General features: G+C 38.6%; 1 protein-coding gene across 1 annotated transcript; it reads left to right on the top strand.

Moving 5' to 3' along the window:
* The first annotated feature begins 2,179 nt into the window (after positions 1 to 2,179).
* Positions 2,180 to 18,491, top strand: LOC144650503 (uncharacterized). Its single transcript, XM_078510193.1, has 7 exons — positions 2,180 to 2,648; positions 4,284 to 4,578; positions 5,365 to 5,489; positions 6,471 to 6,573; positions 8,210 to 8,329; positions 15,204 to 15,307; positions 17,364 to 18,491. Exons 1-7 carry the CDS (start codon positions 2,250 to 2,252, stop codon positions 17,523 to 17,525), a joined length of 1,308 nt encoding a protein of 435 aa, XP_078366319.1. The 5' UTR covers positions 2,180 to 2,249; the 3' UTR covers positions 17,526 to 18,491.
* The last annotated feature ends 1,255 nt before the right edge of the window (positions 18,492 to 19,746 follow it).

The following is a 19,746-nucleotide window of genomic DNA, read 5'->3' as shown; positions in this document are numbered from 1 at the left end:
AGCACAAGCGCAAGTATAACAGCTCTTACTTTACCGTGAAAACGGCCTCGGCGCTAGCATAAGCGCAAGCGCAAGCGCAAGCACAAGGATCAAAATTTTTACCTTTCTTGTGCCTGCGCTCCCGGCTTGTTCTTGCTTTGCGTTATGCCGTGTGAAAAAGAAACAACGCATAAGCACAAGGAAATTTACGACGCCTGGCAATGTCTTCCCAATTAAAGCACTTGTTCCAGGTCCCCCCGCGTCTGAGCATTTTAGCCTTGTAACTAGTAAACATCGTGTGCTTGTGCTTATGTTTTATATGTCGACGTTCGTTTTCACTTCCCACAAACTACTTGCGCCTGTGCTTGCGTCGCTAGTGAAAACCAGGCTTAAAGTTTTATATTACTTAAATGTAAAAAAAATGAAATTTGTTATTTATAGGAAATTTAGTTAGAATTCCACTTAAACAATTAGATAATTTGCTCGAGATGCTATGGTGTGATTTTTCCCCCTATTTCGGCCTACAGCCTCAACGACTCTCACCCCATAAATATAAAAGACTGCGATCTCATAATGTAACTGTTGATTATAATATAGTTTGGACTTGAGTCGCTCTTTGTTGACTAAAACGCTACATGTATGTTTTCGGCACCTATGTTGTGAATTCAAAATAAATTGATCAGTTTACCACTGATTTTGTCGCATTATTTTGGTCATATTTTGTTACTCTTTCAAAATTGTGTAACGGTGATTTTTCTTACATTTGTCCATCTCACCAACGAATGCAAATGAGGCGGGGAGTGGAATACCTAACTGGCCTCAGGGAACAACATTCATCCCAGAAGAATAAAAACATATCGGGAGAGCCAGTAGCTCGCGGTAAAGTTGTGTTGATACATGACGAAACACCGCGAAATCAATGGAAACTAGGAGTCATCATTCAACTACATCAAGGGAAGGATGAGTTGGTACGCTCTGTCACCCTAAGAACAGCAAAAGGAAATTTTTTTTCGAGACCTATCGAGAAGCTTTATCCACTTGAGGTGTTAACCGAGGAAGACCTACAAGACTGTAAAGAAAACATCAAGAACCCTGAAGAAATAAGGTCGACAAGCGAAAAACGAACACAGCGAGCTGCCGCTCAAAGGGCTGCAGTAAAAATAAATGAACTTTCTAAACTTAATGAACTTTAAAACTAAATACTAATACTTTATAATTGTCTATGATCAACATTTTATTGCTGGCCCGGGAGGGTGTAATGAAATCAGTACATTAACTGTTAATTATGTACGTAAAATTAACCTTTTCTCTACGTCACTGATCACTTGCTGTAAGTCTGGACGGAATGAATAAACACCATAAAACGTAAACAGTTCAGTCTGATCGATTTCTCTAAAACTACTTGATGAGATAAATTTTTCGACGAAATATATCATGGAGAATGTTGAAAATAGCATTTCCGAGACTAGAGATTTCAACATTTTCTTTCTAGTCCCCATTTCAGGCTAGTGTCTACGGTGCTAAAGTAATCTAGATTCTAGATTTTATTATATTGCACTACGTATTTACAACGATTAACAAGTGATATCGCCTTAGGTTGAGCCGGTCGACTCTGTTATGTGAATGCATAACGAATTTCATTATAGAACTAGTTTCGTTCCGGAATGAAAGTCAATCCGGAATTATGTTAATTTTGTTTTCATTGTATCTCAATGTTTCCCGTGGCGGAGCCCAGGGAAAAATTGAGATCCTTGGGAAACAAAATAAATTGTATCCCGAGGGACCAGTTATTATTTCTGTTTTAAATATACTAATGTACATACATTTGTTAGAGAAATGTTACGTTGTTGATCATTAACACTTAGAGTGACGTCTCATATGAGCATCTACAACAGACATGTCAAGTAGTTTTATTCTTCGTTGCGTGGTCCAAACTGTTTTTCTAATTGTTTGAAATTAGCATGCACGAAATGCAAACAGAATTTGAACTCCAAAATGAGGTCTGGTGGGCAATTAACACAAACAAATGATTTACAAGCAGCATGAAAAAAGTTTGTCGGGGAAGGTGTCCGCGATTATGGCTCTTGCACCACTCTTGCCTGGAATCGACTGCGTGCAACAAAAGAAACTGGGAATGAGTCGGTCCAGTCCTCGGACGCTGGCTCGCAAAGTCAACTGGGAAGGTAACGGAAGTGAAACTATTTAGCAAAACAAGCAAATAAGAGTTGATGAAATCGTGCTCTGAAACAGGTTTTTATGCTGCGTAAAACATGGCTCCGAGAGGATACTTTACAACAGGAAGCCTGTCAGCATTCATTTTCCTCGGAATAATCAGAGGAACTTTCTCTGTGGCGATTCACTTTGCAGTCCATTCCTATAAATCACCGAGCCTCGTATTTCTTCTTCGAACTCCTGGAACGGTGGCGTTGTATGTTGTTTTTATGATTTTCCTTTCTACAAGAGACAGCGAAATCAGGGAAATATTCCACAACAACTTCAGAACTGCAAAAAATTATTGGAAGTATGCTGTGATGGGATTTGTGCAGTTAGCAGCACCGTATATGTTATTTATGTATGGTTTAAAAGTCTTGAATCCTTCGACCGGGGGTTGTTTCATGGCGGCAGCTCCATGGCTGACCATTTTGTTAGAAAGACTTCCTTTTGTAAGGGTGAGTGATTTGTTAAGTGATGTGTTTGGTAGGCTTTTAATATTATTGCTCTTATCCTTGCTAAAAAGGATGTTGTGCTAAGTTCTAAATGACCGGAAGTAACTGATTTGAATTTAAACCCTTGCAAAATAAGCTGGTAATTAGTTTACAGGATAGAGGAGGAAAACTGTTTTTTTTTTTTTCTTCAATTCTATTTAGCTAGAGACATTTTGGATATTCTTACTCAGGTTTAGGATAACAGAAGACACGGAATGGTGATTTTTTAAGAGAACAGATTCTGAAAACAAATGGATCACTGTTGGAATAGTGATCCAATAATTATATTATTGACACTGAAACTGTAGTCAACCGTTCATTGGCCATAATCAATCTGTATATATATTGGTCAATTATTGGTCGACTGTCAGTCTATATGGACCAATGATTGACTGGGTGTTGGCCAGTGGTCCACCAGCTATATTTCAGTCAAATCTGTCAAGTGTTGATGGTACATGAATATCAGTTACCGACGCTTGCATCTAAGCGTGATCACTGGCTGCCAAAACATGATCTACCGTAATTGGGTATTAAACGTGGCATGATTTGTCACCAACCTTGAAGTTTGGCAGACCTTAACGGCAACTTTCGCGTCGAAATTTCAGCACATTCCCGTTTTGAAATGGCGAAAAGATTGGATATGAAAATTTCTTTGGACAAATTGATCCTGCTCTGTGTCCATATATGCATTTGCAGGTTCACTTGAATCACTTCTGGTGTAAAGTTTTGCCTGTACTCAGTGTTTATGGTGAGCATTTTGAGTGCGAAAGTTGCCGTTACGGTCTGCTAACCTTTGATACCCGATTAGATCATGTTTCGGCGGCCAGTGTTCACGCTTAGATGCACGCAAGCGACGGTATATATGGTCAATTATTATTTAACAAGTTGTCATGATGCCCAAATATTGTCAGAACATTCTTATTATCCATCATTCATACAAAAAAAGATATCCTGAAATACACAACATGTAGGTTGCCCAACCACAGAATTTTCAGCTTAAAATATTTTTGTTTGACAATTATTTGTTGAGTTACAGGGCTGCAAATATTTTTTTTCACTTGAAAGGACATACATGTATGTCCTACTAACACATCATCTTGGTCGGACAAAACAAAAATTATTGTGGTCGGACATATTTTTATTTATTGTTGCCATAAAATGATTTACAAACAAAAAAATTCCCCGGACGTCATGTTCGACCACACTTGGGAATTTCGTTGGACATAAGCAAATTTTGGTCGGCCAATGTCCGATGACCGACTGTTATTTGCAGCCCTGAATAATAAAACAATGGCTTGATGGGCCAGTAAGCTCATATTTGGACATTACACAAGAATTGATATACTGTAATAGGGAGAAATCAGATGTTGGTCAGTTGTGATGTTGTTTTTGCATTAGTCTGGTCACTGGTACTGTATTACAGAGGTATGTTAAGCAAAAGGTATTTTTTTTTTACGTCAAGTACATGGGAAGTGGTTTCCCAATCTTCCTATAGCCAGAGGCTCATGATAAAAGTCATCCCATCCCATGTTGCTTGTGAATGAACCCAAATGTAACATAGAGAGTTGTATTTGGCTCATGTTTGTTATGTTTCAACAGACCAGTCATCCAGTATCCACAGGCAAGCTTGGTGCAATCACTGTTGGCTGTGTGGGTATCATTCTAGTCTCGGCATCTGGCATTGGCTTAGCAGCAGAGAGTGATGGACATTGCAGTTATAAAGAAGTAACACCTATGAGAAATTATACTTCAGTCAAGGACAGCAGTGTGAACAGCACCAATATAGAAGGTGCTACGCTAAGAGAACAGAACTGTACCCCATTAACAGCTGTGGAGTTAGCAACAGCTTTGTTGGCTCTTATTGGTGGATCTTTGATGTGGTCAATCAGTTCAGGTAATTAAGCTATCCCTTTTTTACAGAACTCTCACTGTACTCTTAGTGCACTTTCCAATCACAACTTGGAAAGCTTGAATTGTTAAGCAGATATTAGTGACTGTAAACTAAGGGTGGTACATTGTATTTTTGTGGAGGGTAACAAAGGGTTTATGCATGTCAGTTGTGAAAAGGGCAAAAATTGGAAAGTGACGCGTAGGAATAGGGCAAAAATTAGACCATGTCACGTGAAAATAGCTAGAAAAGACGCATTATTCATGAATTCTGCTGTTTCAAGTATACCTTGTGCGTGAAATGTAATCACACCCCCCACCCCCCCCCCCCCCCCCCTTGCTAGCCTCTTTGTGTATAGATATGCTTGTATCCCTTATTTTATTTTTTTTTTAATTTTTTTTGCCACACAAACAAAAAAATATAATTATGAAGAAATAGATAATACAAATCAATATACAAGATAATAATAAATTTAGAAGACTACAATAATTATTTTATATAAGATTATTTAAGATAGAATCAAAATGGCGAGGGAACCTAATAAAAAACCACAGGGCTTGTAAGCTTAGGTTCCCTCACAAGAAAAAACAGATGACTGGTTCAAGTAAATAATGACAAGACTTCATAGAAGACAGAGTTAATAGATGGTTCGTGCTTGCTGTATGAATATGTTTCATTCCCCTTTTAGAAATACAATGTAAAGGGGTTTCCTGCAATAACTACATTAAATTGAGAACTAACAGTGCTTATTACTTAGTATTACCTACCTTAAAAATTTTAATTTCTTTTCAGTATTTTGGCGTTCCAAGAGAGGGAACATTCATTACGTCAGTGGTGGTATTGGCAACAATTTATTTGGTGGACTCTTTGCTCTGGTACTGTTCCTTATACTGCAGCGATATGAGGTATCTGATGAGGTATGTGGTATAAAACAATTCCAATTGGTACCAGATCCTAAACCCAGGGGGGTACTCCGGCTTGTAAATGACGGTGATGATCGAATGGAGGCAAAACTCAGGACCCAAAAAAATCCTTATTAAGTCTTCCAACATTACCCAAAAAAGTCCCTGGACCAAAAATAACCCTCCAAAAAATCCCTTGTCAAATTACCCCTAAATTGCCAGGAGGGGCAATAATATAACACAAAGAAAAACATAAAAAATTGAACGCTCGTGTTTGTTTATTCATCATACCATAAATACGCCAAGGCCGCGCCAAGGCACTTTAGTTCGTTTTTAATACCCAAAAAAATCCCCTATTTGAATCAAGTCACCCAAAAAAATACTTGCCAAATTTTCCAACCCAAAAACATCCCGGAATCGAAAATTTCAAACCCAAAAAAATCCTTCGATCATCCCCGTCATTTACAAGCCAGAGTACCCCCCTGGGATCCTAAATGGTGCAATGTTTTCTGTTTGAGGGAAAAACAAATGTGATGCTTTACCTCTCTACTTTTAACATTGAAGAGGGATTTGGCACACTGACATTTATTCATGTTACAAACAACATGTGCAGTTTTTGATACTTTAATGAGGTGTAGGTGGGAGGCGCAGTGGCCTAATGGTAAGCGCGCAGGACTCCAGATCAAGAGGTCCGGGTTCAAGCCCTTGCCTGGGCCACTGTGTTGTGTTCTTGGGCAACACACTTTACGATCATAGTGCCTCTCTCCACCCAGGTGTATAAATGGGTAGCTGGGAAATAATGGTGGGCGGGGTACCCTGCGATGAACCAGCATTCCATATGAGGGAAGTAGAAATATTCCTATCAACATGCTAACTAGTCTACTCCGGCAGTATTGGCTGCATGGCTCAAGGCTCTCTTAATGAGGTGTAGACTATGTAATTTCAATATTAAATTATTATTTGTAAAAAAATAAGCATTGTATGACTTTCTTTAAGATACATTGGAATGATGGTGCAGCAGTTTTCTCCATAATATTTCTCACGGTGATATCTGGTTGGCTGGCAGCTGTCATCGTGGATTATATGTACAAGGAAGTTGGTGAGTTTTTGAATAAGCTTACAAAACAATTTAATAGACCCTTTTTAGCTTTGTTTGTTGTTCCATTTCAGGCCATGTGTTGTTTCCCTTGAGAATTGCTTCTTTCAAATGTGTGGTTTCAGAAAATACTCCTTCCACAGAATGGATCGAAAATTCCTGGGGATGAGAGGGAAATCAAAGGCTGAAAACTTAAAGGAAATGTATGAAGCTTCTTAATTGGAATTTCTAGGTGGGTGGTGGGGGTCTTAGGAAACATCCCCTCCATGAGGGAGGTATGGGTAATTTATGGAACTACACAATTCAATAAAAGCCATGTGGAAATGAATGAATAATTTTCACATAGATAAGGGAAAAGTTCTCTGAAAAAGGTCACATGATCTTTAATGGGCAATCTACATACAAAGCTAAAAAAGTCCATTGATGACTTACCGTAAAGTTCCGTGTATAAGCCGCACCCGTAGATAAGCCGCACCCCCGATTTGGATGGTCAAATTTCGGAAAAAATATGTACAGACAATAAAGTTTGAAGTTCAAGTGAAGTTCTATTGGTAAACAAACAAGGGCAAACAAGCACGGTTTCAAAACACTGACACTGCAGTTGTTGCATTGTTTAATATAAATTAAGTCTTACGAAAGCGAAATTTCACTTGTCATACCTCCTTTTTAGTTTGAGTTCACAATATCTTAAACTTGGATGCTCTCTTGACATCATTTTTTCGAGATTATCACTTGTAAACACTCCTGAAACACTTGTATTAAATTCGTATGAACCGTACGCGAATGATGAATGCTTAGTAGCCAAGCTTTGAAATGTAGAGAGGAGTCTGGGCATTAAAAACAAGATGGCCGCACTTTCTTCTTTCTTTGGGAAGAAACCATGTTTTCAAAGATTTTGGAAACTGCTACCCGCAGCAGGATAAAAACTTCATGCAGAAAAGGAGTTTGATAATCCAAAAGATTCATTTGCTGTGAAGGTCAATAAAAAAGCGAAGCGGTTGGCCAATTTTCTTGTGAGTACTTTCGTTTATCTTGGTGCTTTCTCGCACGCGGCGGAAAGACATGCTTCGAAGTGACCGGCAGGCTTCACCGCAAACAGCTTTGCAGAAGAACTTAAAGGCAGTGAACAACAACAAAGTTTTCAGGTTGTTATTTGTTTGTTCAGTGACGTCTTGAAAAGTTTTTTATGAATATTAATTAGGCCGTTGAGAACTCCGAATAGAGATGTTTCCGTAGATAAGCCGCACCCCCGATTTTTGACTTGAACTTAGAGAAAAAAGGTGCGGCTTATACACGGAACTTTACGGTATTTGGGATTTTTTGCACTTTGACAGGTTGATTAAACAGAATAGTTACATTTGGAAGATAATTATACTTTAGATCATTTTCACTGTCAGACAACAAAAATACAAATCAAAAAACCATTCAGTGAATGATTCGTCAAAAAAATGAGATGTAATGAGATACATGTAAGAGACACAAAGTCATTTCTCCAAGTATTAGGCCTGTGCGTTATCCCAGATATTCTTTGAAATGTTATGCACATAAGAGCATACAGAGCCCAGTATGGAGCTGTCATACCTGTCTTATCTGGCTTCTTTTACCCTAACTCCCTGTGTACTCTTGTGTTATCTCACAGGTGCTTTGGTAACCAACCGAGTATTATGCCTTGTGCCACTAGTTGCCTGGTTTGAAGACTGGATGTTTGTTAGAAAATTTCAGATGCTGGATATTGTTTACGTCACTATTGAGGTTGTAGGTAGGTCACCGACAGCAAACATTATCTCAAAGACACTGATATATTCCCAGATTTTGTTTGATAAAAAAAATATAATTGGCTAGTGCTGCCTAAAGAAACCAATAATTGTTTTTAAAAACTGAAACATAAAAATGCTAATGATGGCTATTTCAGTTCATTATAACTGCTGCCAGGGTAGGTAAGAGAGGAAGGAAGAGGCAGGAGGTGTAAATGAAACTAAATTAACCCCCCCCCCTCATCAATATGAAAGGCATGGGGATGCTCATCACCTCATTTGGGGGTGTAAGATAGGACAGAACACCCCCCTGACTTTCAAAATAGACCAATCAGGCCTGAAAAATGGTGTCTTTTAGGGTCAAAGAAAAGCTTGAGCCACGCCCAGATTGGTCTCCTTTAGGGGTTACTTTTCTTGATAAGCATCCCCACTTCTTTTATGTGGGAGTACCCCTGTGCGCCATTCCCAATGGGCAAAGCTCCCAGAGTAGCATAACTGATCAGAATACCAGTGTTGCAATGAATATTCAGTCATGTACATGGCAAAAAACCTGAACGTTCTCCTGAACCCTAAAAATGTACCTCTTAGATCATGCTGTAATTGGCAATGCCAAACCAAATTTTGAAAGTAAATTCCAGCCCACTCTTTCTTTGGCCCTCTGGTCAAGCATAGGCAGGCTTGACACAATTCTTGGGACTGCAGGCTACAATAGGCCAGTTACAATGCATGCAGGGTTGATTTTGAAAGCATAATTGGCACTGAACGCCAAACCAGGTTCTAGTAGCGAATTTCAGCATAGTTTATTATGATGGTCTTGGCAAAGTCACGCATGACAACACGACAACTTCGTGCCAAGCCATCCTAAGGGACAGTTCATTTTTTATGAGGTAGGGGGGGCTGGTGGGATTTGAGGGGGGGGGGGCATCCAAAAAAATTTGGCTTCAAAGGGGAGGCCAGCCAAAAAAATATGGTCTGTAAGGGGGGGTCACTAAAAATAATTATACTTTTAAGTGTTGTAAAGAGGCTTCTGTAAGAAAAAAAATCTTGCCAGAATGCCCAAAATGACATTCCTGAGGTTCTGAAAATCAAAATTTTCCCGGGGGAGCATGCCCCCGGACCCCTCTACTTTGTTATGTACCAAACGCCATTAACTCAACCCAACAGCTTATTGGTTACAAATGCAGAGCACCCATATTAACAGACGGCATCCACAATAAACAGCTGAGGCAATGCCAGCTATTCGGGGATTGTACACTGATACATTCTTTAGTCACAAGGCTCGATATATTTTAATTTCACTTCATTATTTTTGTTTTTTTCTTTTTTTTTTGGGGGGGGGGTCATCGGAAAAAAAATTGGATTTCGAGGGGGGGCCAGGTAAAAATTTTCGCTGAAGAAGGGGGGGTCATCATATATAACAGTGACTATCTATCAAATCCCACCAGCCCCCCCCCCCCCCTACCCCATAAAAAATGAACGGTCCCTAACTTTTCCTCAGTTGCTCATTTGTTTTTTAATCGGGCGTGGCCGATTTATAGTTTACCCTTTGGTCGTCCTAGAGCATAGTCTCCTGGCGCGGCCAAAAAGACGGGGATAGCTTGGGGTTGCTACAAAACCGCTACGGGTGACGCATACCGCAATGGTTTTCATTTTAGTTTTGACAGGAAATCGTTGCAGGCACACTTGGTCGACTTTTGGGTTAATGTGTAATCAGGTTGTGTTTTTTTGCTTTGGCGGAAGGACAGAGAAAAAAAGCTTACGGGGCAAAGTACAGTATGGGGCCCAGTTCTCGGCCACTTTTGACGTAAACTTGTATTTCTTACCTCAGAAGAACCGCAGGAACTTGAAATTTCTCCCAGAGCTAGCTACATTATTCAGCTTTTTGGTGTAAAGCTATCGACCGGTCAAAAATTAATTTGCCCGAGCAATAATAAAAATAAAAGCTCCATTTGTGGGCCCAGTTCTCGGCCACCTTGGCCCAGTTCTCGGCCACTAAAAAGCTTGTGCGTAATTATCTGTAAAAAAAATGCTCAATTAATTTTCACAGTCATAAAATCACTCTGTAAACCTATTTATGTTATATCGATCCCAAATTATTTTTATGAGGCTTTGTTTTACTTTAGAAAAGAAGGATTTTAACGCGCCTAGTTGCCTATGTGCAGGTTCTAGCAACGCATTGTGTGACCCGTGCATTTAGATGGTTTATTTTGCAGTGAAAAGGTCTTGAAAGATTTAGGTGTTGTAGAAATAATAGACAAGACAAGAGTCAGCTCAAAACTTAGAGATAAGATTGAACTTTATTTTTAAAACATTTATTTCTTTCATTCTGGCAGCAGCAGATGAAATTATATTAAAAACCAAGCGCTAAGCTGTGATAGCGAGCAGGGTGGCCGAGAACTGGCAAATACGCAAACGTCGCAAGAAAAACTTTCGAAGTAAATTAAGACCAAAAAATACAACGGTTCAACGAAAAGTTAACTAAAGCAGAAAGCTGAATTATTCTACGTTTCACATGCCAAAAATTAGCTCGTATGGTGGGGGCTTTTGGATAAAATACGAATTTAACTACATCCATGAATTTTAAGGAGCCGTAAACAAACAAATTTTTCGGGAATGCAAATTCACCTACCTCCGCGTAAACTCGACGTGTGAGCTTTCTATATCGAATTGAACGATCAAACTCAAGATACTTAAAGCACATGAATCAGTCTATCGTTTGAAGGAAATACCTTTTTCTTTTAATTCAACTGGAGTGTGAAAAAACGCGTTAAACACAAAGTGGCCGAGAACTGGACCCGGCCGAGAACTGGGCCCCATACTGTACTTATATTCACCATTGTGAAATTGCACTTACATTGACAAGTTAAAGTTATTTTTGTAAATGAAAAAGGTAACGTCATTGATGTCACGCAGTGTTTTTTTTTAGCAAACTAGATGGTTTGCTGGTTTCTGACTATGAATGGGGGTGTGATCTTGCGGTATATTTTTTGAGCCTGACTCCGCCGTAAAACTTTTTTTTTATTTAGCAAGAACTGTGTCGATTTTCATTTCTGAACAATTGGTCGTCAAGTCGTTTGTCACAAAGAGTAGAATGTTTGTACAGCATGTTTTGGAATTATTTTAGATTTGGTTAGTAAGACGCTTCTGAAGACCTGAGCAAAACATTGGGAATGTACAGTATTAATAGGAACTTGAATGGAATTTTTTCACAAGTTGGATAAAGGTATCAACTGAAAAAAATGGACTTCAAAATGAGAACTTGGATTTTGTTGTAATTAAATTTTATCGCGGATTGGATGCATAATATCACGGCTTTGAAAGTCTTCAAATAATTAGAAAGGTTCCTTTCTTCCTTTTGATCTTATTGTTATTTTCATGTATTGATTATTCGAAAGTGGTTTTCGTTGATACGAAAAAAAAACGGGTTTTCACTGAATTGCTTGAAGTATTTTTAGACGTGATAATATTGGCTTAATCAAATTACATTGTGCACGAAATATTTGTTATTCTTTTGTCTTGAAACTTTGAGGAAATTGAAATTTTTGTTTGACAGTAGTGTATGAAAGGCATTTTATAGAACTAAATAAAAAATAAGAAACATTGATAAAGGTTATTTCAAAGATTTATTTTGCCTGATTTTGAAGGGTTTCAGGAGTTTTAAAGAGTGCTGGTAAACGGCTGTATGTTGTTTGTGATTACGGATCTTATTTAGTTTCGAACGCTCTAATTTTTGAAAGGTTAAAACAGGTTAAAACCGGGCGGTTTCATGAGTTTTTTGGGTAGAAAGATACGGTGGTGGTCAAAAAAAAAATGTTTAGAAAGGAATGACTGTAGTAGCACGTAAGTCGGAGGTTTGCGTGAGTCACGGGGTATAGTATGCGTGAGCTGGATTTCCGGCGTCATAACGGCATGTTTTGTTAATCGGGCGTGGCCGATTTATAGTTTACCCTTTGGTCGTCCTAGACGATAGTCTCCTGTCGGCTAAAAATTACGGGGATAGCCTGGACCAATCGGTTTCATTTAAGTTTTGACAGTAAATCGTTGTAGGAATACTGGGTCGACTTTTGGGCTAATCTGCAATCTGGTTCTCTTCTTTGCTTCGGCGGGAGGACAGAGGAAAAAGCTTAAGGGGTAAAGTACTAATAATCACCATTGTGAAACTGTAGTTGCTTTGACAAGTTGAAGCTATTTTTGTAAATAAAAGGGGTAACGTCATTGATGTCACGCAATGTTTTTGTGGGAAACTTTTTTGAAACTAGACGCTTTGCAGGTTTCTACAAATAGCAGTGTGATCGGCGGTACATTTTCTTGAGGCGGACTCCACTTTAAAACTATTTTTTATATATTTAGCAAGAAGTATGTCGATTTTCATTTCCGCACAGTTGGGCGTCAAAGTCGCCTGTCACAAAGATTAGAATGTTTGCACAACTTGGTTTGGATATATTTTAGATTTGACTAGTGACGTTAGTAAGACACTTCTCAAGACATCAGCAAAACATTGGCAGTGTACAGTATTGGTGTGAACTTGAATGAATTTTTTACGAGATCAGTAAAGCTTTCGAATAAAAAGATGACTTGAAAATGAAAACTTCGAATAATTATAATTAAATACCAATGGAATTTTAGATGAGAAATTCCGGAAGTGACATCTGTGTTTAAAATAGGAATTTTTGTACAACTTAAAGTTCCGAAAAAAAGACCACATGTTTGGTAAAAATCACAGACAAACATGATCAGGAAAACAAAACAGGCCAATTGGTTTTATTCACGAAAATACAACTTTCTTGAGAATGAGTTTGTAAACAAGACAATGAAATCGAATTACATTTCACACGAAATTTGCATACATTTGAACTTGCAAAAAAGAAGTATCTCTGCCGAGACATAATAGCGTCAGACCTTACATTAATAATTATTGTATTCTGATCTGATTGTTTTTTTTATGCATAACTATTTGAAAGTGGTTCTCATCGATGAAAACAAAACGGTTTTTCATTCACTGCTTGAAGTATTTATAGACGTGAAAACATTCGCTTAATCAAATTACATTCTGCACGAAATATTTTGTATCCATTTGAAACTTTGAGGAAATTGAAATCTTTGTGGACAGTACTGCATAAAAGCAGTTTATAGAATTGAATAAAAAGATAAGAACCATATTGATAAAGGAAATTTTAAAACTTTATTTTGGTTCATTTTGACGAAATTCAGGATTTTCAAAGACTGCCAGTAAACGGCTGTATGGTAGCGGGCAGAAGTCGGTTCGTTCTGAATTTTTCAATACGGTATACAAGTTACAGGTCAATAAACAGACCCTCTGTACAGTAAAAAACGTTTTGGGAACAAACCATTGTGAACTCATTTTCTATGTTGATCAGTAAAAATCCTTAGTACGACATGGGGCTTGTTATCAAGTTTGTTAGTACGTTAATACTGCAAGGTGTATAACCTCAGAGAATTATTATCAGTGTGTTTTGTTTTATTAGCGGTTTATACTCCAAGGTCTTGGAATGGGAGATCAAAATTAAGGCAAATTTCTGATATTATCTGATTGCTTGGCACAGATTAGTACGATACTTAATTGGTTAGGAAATTTAAACAAACATTAAATTGAATGAGAGTAGAAAGGGAGGGACAGGTGGGGGTGAAAGGCTAAGGAGATGGAAAGGGAGGGAGAATTAAAATCCATGCTTGGTTATATCAACCTTTGACTTCTGTTGTTTTCTCACAAGAACAAAAATTAAGATGGGGTTCTACCTGAATTTGAATGGAACTTTAAGAGATTTAAAGAAGGGATTGAAGAAAAGAATGGAAACACCTTCAAACAGTTGACCCCCTCGCAAGAGCACTCCGGGTTGTCAGGAGACTGTTTGGTGTCCGTCCACCAATTTTTAACTTCAAATTCAAATTTTAAAATCACATTAAATCTTCAATATTTCTTATTTGTCTACATTTTACTAATCCTTTGAGAAAAACTATCGCCTCCCAGACATCCCCCAAAATCGTTCAAAAATTAACAAAATACTGCAAAACAAATATATATGGGATAAGTAAAGCTTTTTTGGATTCCTTGAAACGCGGCTGAAATGGTTTTCAGTGTTTTCCAGCCCTTATACTTTGGGTCAGTACTACTATTCTTCACCAGTTTCTATTACAGTAATGGTATGAAACAAATACCTAATCATTGGTCAATAAGTTGTGATCATTTTCTTGACAATAGTACCTGATTAGGAGTTGTATACTGTTCCATTAAAGTGTAAGGACTGGAAAATACTGAAATGCGTCAGCCACCTAAAGCGTTGGAAAGCTTGGTCTTCAGGTAAAACCCCGCCTTTATTAAAAGGCTGCACTTTGCTAAGTGTTACAAATTTATATTTTCTAGACGTCTAGTTCAATCGTTTATTTGTATTGTGCGAAATATATTTTTATAAATTGAGACCATTTATGTCATTAAGTAATAATGCAATCTTGAAAACATTCCAGATTTTCATTATTAAATAGAAACACGAAAAATTCAAATTTGGGAAAACAAGCCTGTCAAAATGACGTTGCCATGGTGATTTCAAGTTACTGGCACAATAACTAATCCTACCAAATTATTGCGAGATAAATTTTCGATAAACGCGCAAAGTTTGGCAGCGTTTGGTTGAATCTTGAAAAAGTTATAAGCGTCAAAAGTCAGCGAGGGCCTCAAAAGCCCCCCTCCCCCCTCCCCCCTCCCCCCGGCCTGAATAGGTTTAAGTGACTGTTTTTGCAGTGATTTTTACTGTACTGTACCCTGCCTTTCAAGTCAAAACAGATAGCTAATTATTAAGCGCCCGATTTTAAGCTTCTCAAGCTTCTTGTTCTGTTTGTCTCTGAACTTAGTTGTCTTTGTAGGTGTAGTGCTGGTGTTTGTTGGCCTGACAATTTCCAATCTGGAGCCTGAGAATCTTGCAAGTGTACTTCGTAGACCATTACTAAGCAATAGTGAGGCACAAGAGGTAAGCCAATACGTTCCCTTTACATACAGTTTATTCGGTTATAAGGCGCACGGTTTTTTCGAGGAAAATCTGTTTTTCTGTGGGAAGTTTATGCCAAAATTGGGGTGCGTCTTATAGCCGAGTATTTTCGCCCAACAAAATCTTATGACCGCCATTTTACCGGAACTTACAAATAAAACAAGAAAAATGTAAACACTTAATGTTGGTCATTGACTTTTTGAACAAGAAAACAGATAAGTTATAAGAAACAGCAAGTTTCAATGTAAAGTTTATTATCGCGCGTATAAACGAGTTTTAGCAACGCGTGTCTATGCCAGCATTTTGTTGAAACAGACAAAGAAAATCAAGCATACTCATTTGAAACAACCTTTCTAAGCGTGGAATGTTGGAAATGACTGTAGAAGACAGGGAAAACACCAAAAAAGCTCGAGAATCTTTCAAAACCACTCCATAAACCTCGGGGGGGGGGGGGGGTACTCCCATATAAGGGCTATACGGGTATGTGCCGCTCAACAGGGTATGCTTTTTGCCTCTCTGACTCTGGAACAGGGTATAAAAATCACCCTTTTGACTCTGGAACAGGGTCGTTTTTTTTTTCCCAGAATCCGGACTAAACACGATCAAGTTTGGCTATTAAACTCCGCTCCTCTCATCGCTTTATCTCCGACCCACAGAAGAAGTCAAGTGAGCCAGAGTGAGCGCTTTGTGATGTATACGCTAGTGTTTTTATATCTATCTACATATATTTCCATTGTGGATATTGTCTGGAACAGGGTACCTATTTTGCAGTGTTTGTCTGGAACAGGGTCGCAAATTCAGCTTTTTTTTTTCTCTGGAACAGGTCCAGAGTCTCAGAGGCTCAGCGGCACACCCCCGTGGTAAATTTTAGGGAGTACCCCCCCCCCCCCCCCCCGGGCCATAAACAAAGTACAAAGCGATACGAAGCATGCTTGAGAACTTGGTAACCAAGCTACAAACTCAGTGGTTACTGGAAACTACACATCTGCCAGGTTACTAAGCAGCTAAATTCGAAGCATGAACGATGGAAAGATGTTTTGCTCAAGTGGATTTACGTCTATTGTAGCAAGAAATGTTACCTTTTCACTCGAAGATTGTGCCAAGGAGTATGAACAACATTCAATCATTGAAATTCTGTAAGAAGAACTGTCCTTAAATTGATCACCGAATCTTTACAACTCTCCAACTCATGGTGCGTCTTATAACCGAGTGTTTTTGGAAAATTTTCAGTTTGGAAACTTGGCATAACAAAGTTGCCAAGTTTGGGGTGCGCCTAATAACCGAGTGCGCCTTATAACCGAATAAATATGTTCTAGTATAATGTAACATAACTTATGCTTTTCCAGTAACCAAAGCAAGGAATGAGACAGTTACCAGGCTAATAGCCCTTTAAGGGTTGTAGGCAAAGTATTTCTACTAATCTTTACATCCTAAACGAACCGGCTAACAAGCAAAGAGATAAAAACAATTAATTTCTAAAGAAGCTGTTGTGCTTCATTTCGTCGGGGAACAAGTGAAGTACAGAACTTTAATTTAGTTAATTAGAGCAGCTTTCAATTAACTGGCGTAAAACCAAAAGCAAAGTTATTACTCTGTCGAATTACAAAGGACATAGACAATCTAGTGAACTGATCAAATCTCGAAGCAAATACATGTAGCTGACCCGTGGCGCGGGAAAACGTGCGCTAGCGAGACACGATTGGTTATGGTTTTAGTTCCAATTGGCTGAGAAAGTGGCGCGAGATTTTTAAACCAATCACTAAGTGTAGTAATGCAAAACCAAAGCAAATGCCAATTACTTTCGACACTCAAGTGAAAATCGCTCTGACAACTTAAATGTAACCGCGGCAGTGATTTTGAGAGCTGATGTTTTCAGCGTTGGCCTTTCATCGCCTAAAAATGGTTCAACTAGTGGACAGTTTCTGACAGTGACAATGCCCAACCTCGTTCCCACGGTTGGACACGAGGTTGGACAATGCCCGGTTGTAGTAACATTCTGCCCAGTGATTGTTTGATTCTTCTCTTTTACCTGCACCAGACATCAGACACATCGCAGTTCTACCAGAACGTTCGCGAAGTTGAAGACGGCCTGACTTCCGACGAGGAGGTGAAGAACACGAGTTATCTCCAGTCGCGGACCTTAAGCACCGGACGAAATCCCTTCCCTCCCCTAGTGGAGGTACCAAGACAAGATCAATAATACTCCCCATGTAATTCTGTGCAAGGCTTTTGGTAGAATGCTTCATCATTAGCGTCGTGGTCGTCGTAGACATCGCCGTCGCCGTCAAAACCATCATCATCATCATCATCATCACCATCATCATCATCATCATCATCATCATCATTATCGTCATCACTTATAGCGCCCAACGCACACAAAGCCCAAGACTTGTTTTCTTGCTTCCTATTTCCTGGTGGAACAAAAACAAACATTTTACTAAGACTCCATCTGTGAACACAGCTATTACAGATATTTTTATACATATTTGACGAAGTGCAAGCTCTAATTGGCTGAAAACGAACCTGCTTTACCAAACCTGTTTTTGCGCTTGTATAAGTAAAATTAAATTTAAACGCTAAAGGTCGCGTCAGAGATCCCGGTTTGTTCTATTGTTTGACCTGATTGGCCGAAACGATACATTCTGATTATTTAGAAAGCGTACGAAGTTTTTATGAAGAAGGAGACTATATCGTTATTTCAATCCTTCCCCTTTGTGAGTAGTTTCCTTCGCAGCCGTTTTTTGGGTGTCACGCAACGCCCCCTCCCCCTTCCCCCCCAAAAAGGAGCGTTGTGTGACATCCCAAAAACTACTTTGTGAGAGCGCTGAATGAGTTAAATTCTGCCGTATGAGTGTGTTTATATGGCACCTGATTTGTAACTCTTCAGTGTATGGATGTTTAAACTTGAATTCTTTATTTGCGCTCTTATTTATAGTATGAAATAAAATATATGCAATGTAGTAATTTTGTAATGAAGAAGATGTACTATCATAGAGGTTTTTAAGTAGTAAGTATAGCTCGCATGCAATTGCGGGACTAAAACCAATGATACATTTTTTTTATTTATACATTAACTTACATAATATTATATCAAGAGGATATCACTTAACTCTTATTTCACAGGAATTCGTAAAATGATCTCTTAAAAAAAAAAGCTATTGTCTTCTGTCAAGTCACTTGTAACTTATAAAATAAGTATTAAAGATTTTTAACTTAACATTATGTTGCACTGTTGATTGAGCTTTAGTCTCCCTCCCTTTCACGTAACTGCAGCCAGTGCGCATTTCTGGCATTGGGAAATAGGCCATTCCCGAGTTACCCTTTCCCTCCGTTTCAAAACGAGTCTACGTGCGAAACCATTCAAATGTCCATTTTCATGCAAATCAAACTCATTTTCATTTGAATGGTTTCGCACGTAGACTCGTTTTGAAACAGAGGCAAAGGGTAACTCGAAAATGGCCTATTTAATGCATGCTAATCCCCACTAATACAAAGCAACTCAGACGGTCTTAGAAAAAGCTTTCAAACAAAATATAAAAAATGAAAAATTAGATAGATTTAGCCAAGATGAATATATCTATATACTTATTACTTATAAATAGATTTATTTCATTTGCCCTTTACGTGATGATACAATTTTCAAGGCTACAGTAAGTATTTATTTATTTATTAATCTTTATTCAGCACCCAATGAAACAGTTTACTGTCGACACGAATACCGACTACATCACACAGATCACACTTAAACAGCGCATTGTTGGTTTACGATGGGCGGTTTCTGTTCCTTCACTTTGCTTTTGTCTTTGATCTTTCTGCTGGTGTAAACTGGGCGAATCTTGGTTTTTATCTTTTGCCGTGAGATCAGTTGTCTGCGTACTGAGTTCGCCGATTTTTTCAGTTTCAGTTACGGCAAAACAACTCCCATAGGCACCTCTCGCGGACTAGGGATTTGCTGTCGAGGACGGACATTCTCCGATACAACTTTCGATAAATTGTCGGAGGGATTCTGGATACTGTAAACGGGCAAAGGCCTCCTTAAGCGTTCGCATTCTTGATGGAAAAGCAAACAGGATGTTAATTCTTTCGATCTTGGAAACGCAAGGGAAATGTTCTTCCTGGCGACAAAGGCAGGAAATGAATTGTCTTAATTGCTTACATGAAAACGAGGTCACTGTGATTCAAAGCCAATTGTTATACATCCCTGGTAAAAGCAGTTTTCTTTTGGACGAGAGTGTATAACGTGACGCGTCAAACCTGTATAACATCCTGGCGAAAAAAATCACCAACTTCCAAGGGAGACAACAGCTTGAACCTTGACCTTGCACGTGATCAGGACGTGCTGCTTGAGACTACGGTATGTTGTGGACAAAAGCTAAGCAATTATTGTTTTTTTTTATTGCAAGCTTTTATTTATTTTTTTT

The sequence above is a fragment of the Oculina patagonica genome, chromosome 4 (assembly GCF_052425735.1).
Source record: "Oculina patagonica isolate OP01 chromosome 4, crgOcupat, whole genome shotgun sequence".
Lineage (NCBI taxonomy): Eukaryota > Metazoa > Cnidaria > Anthozoa > Scleractinia > Oculinidae > Oculina > Oculina patagonica.
This window is presented reverse-complemented; position numbering and strand designations above follow the sequence as displayed.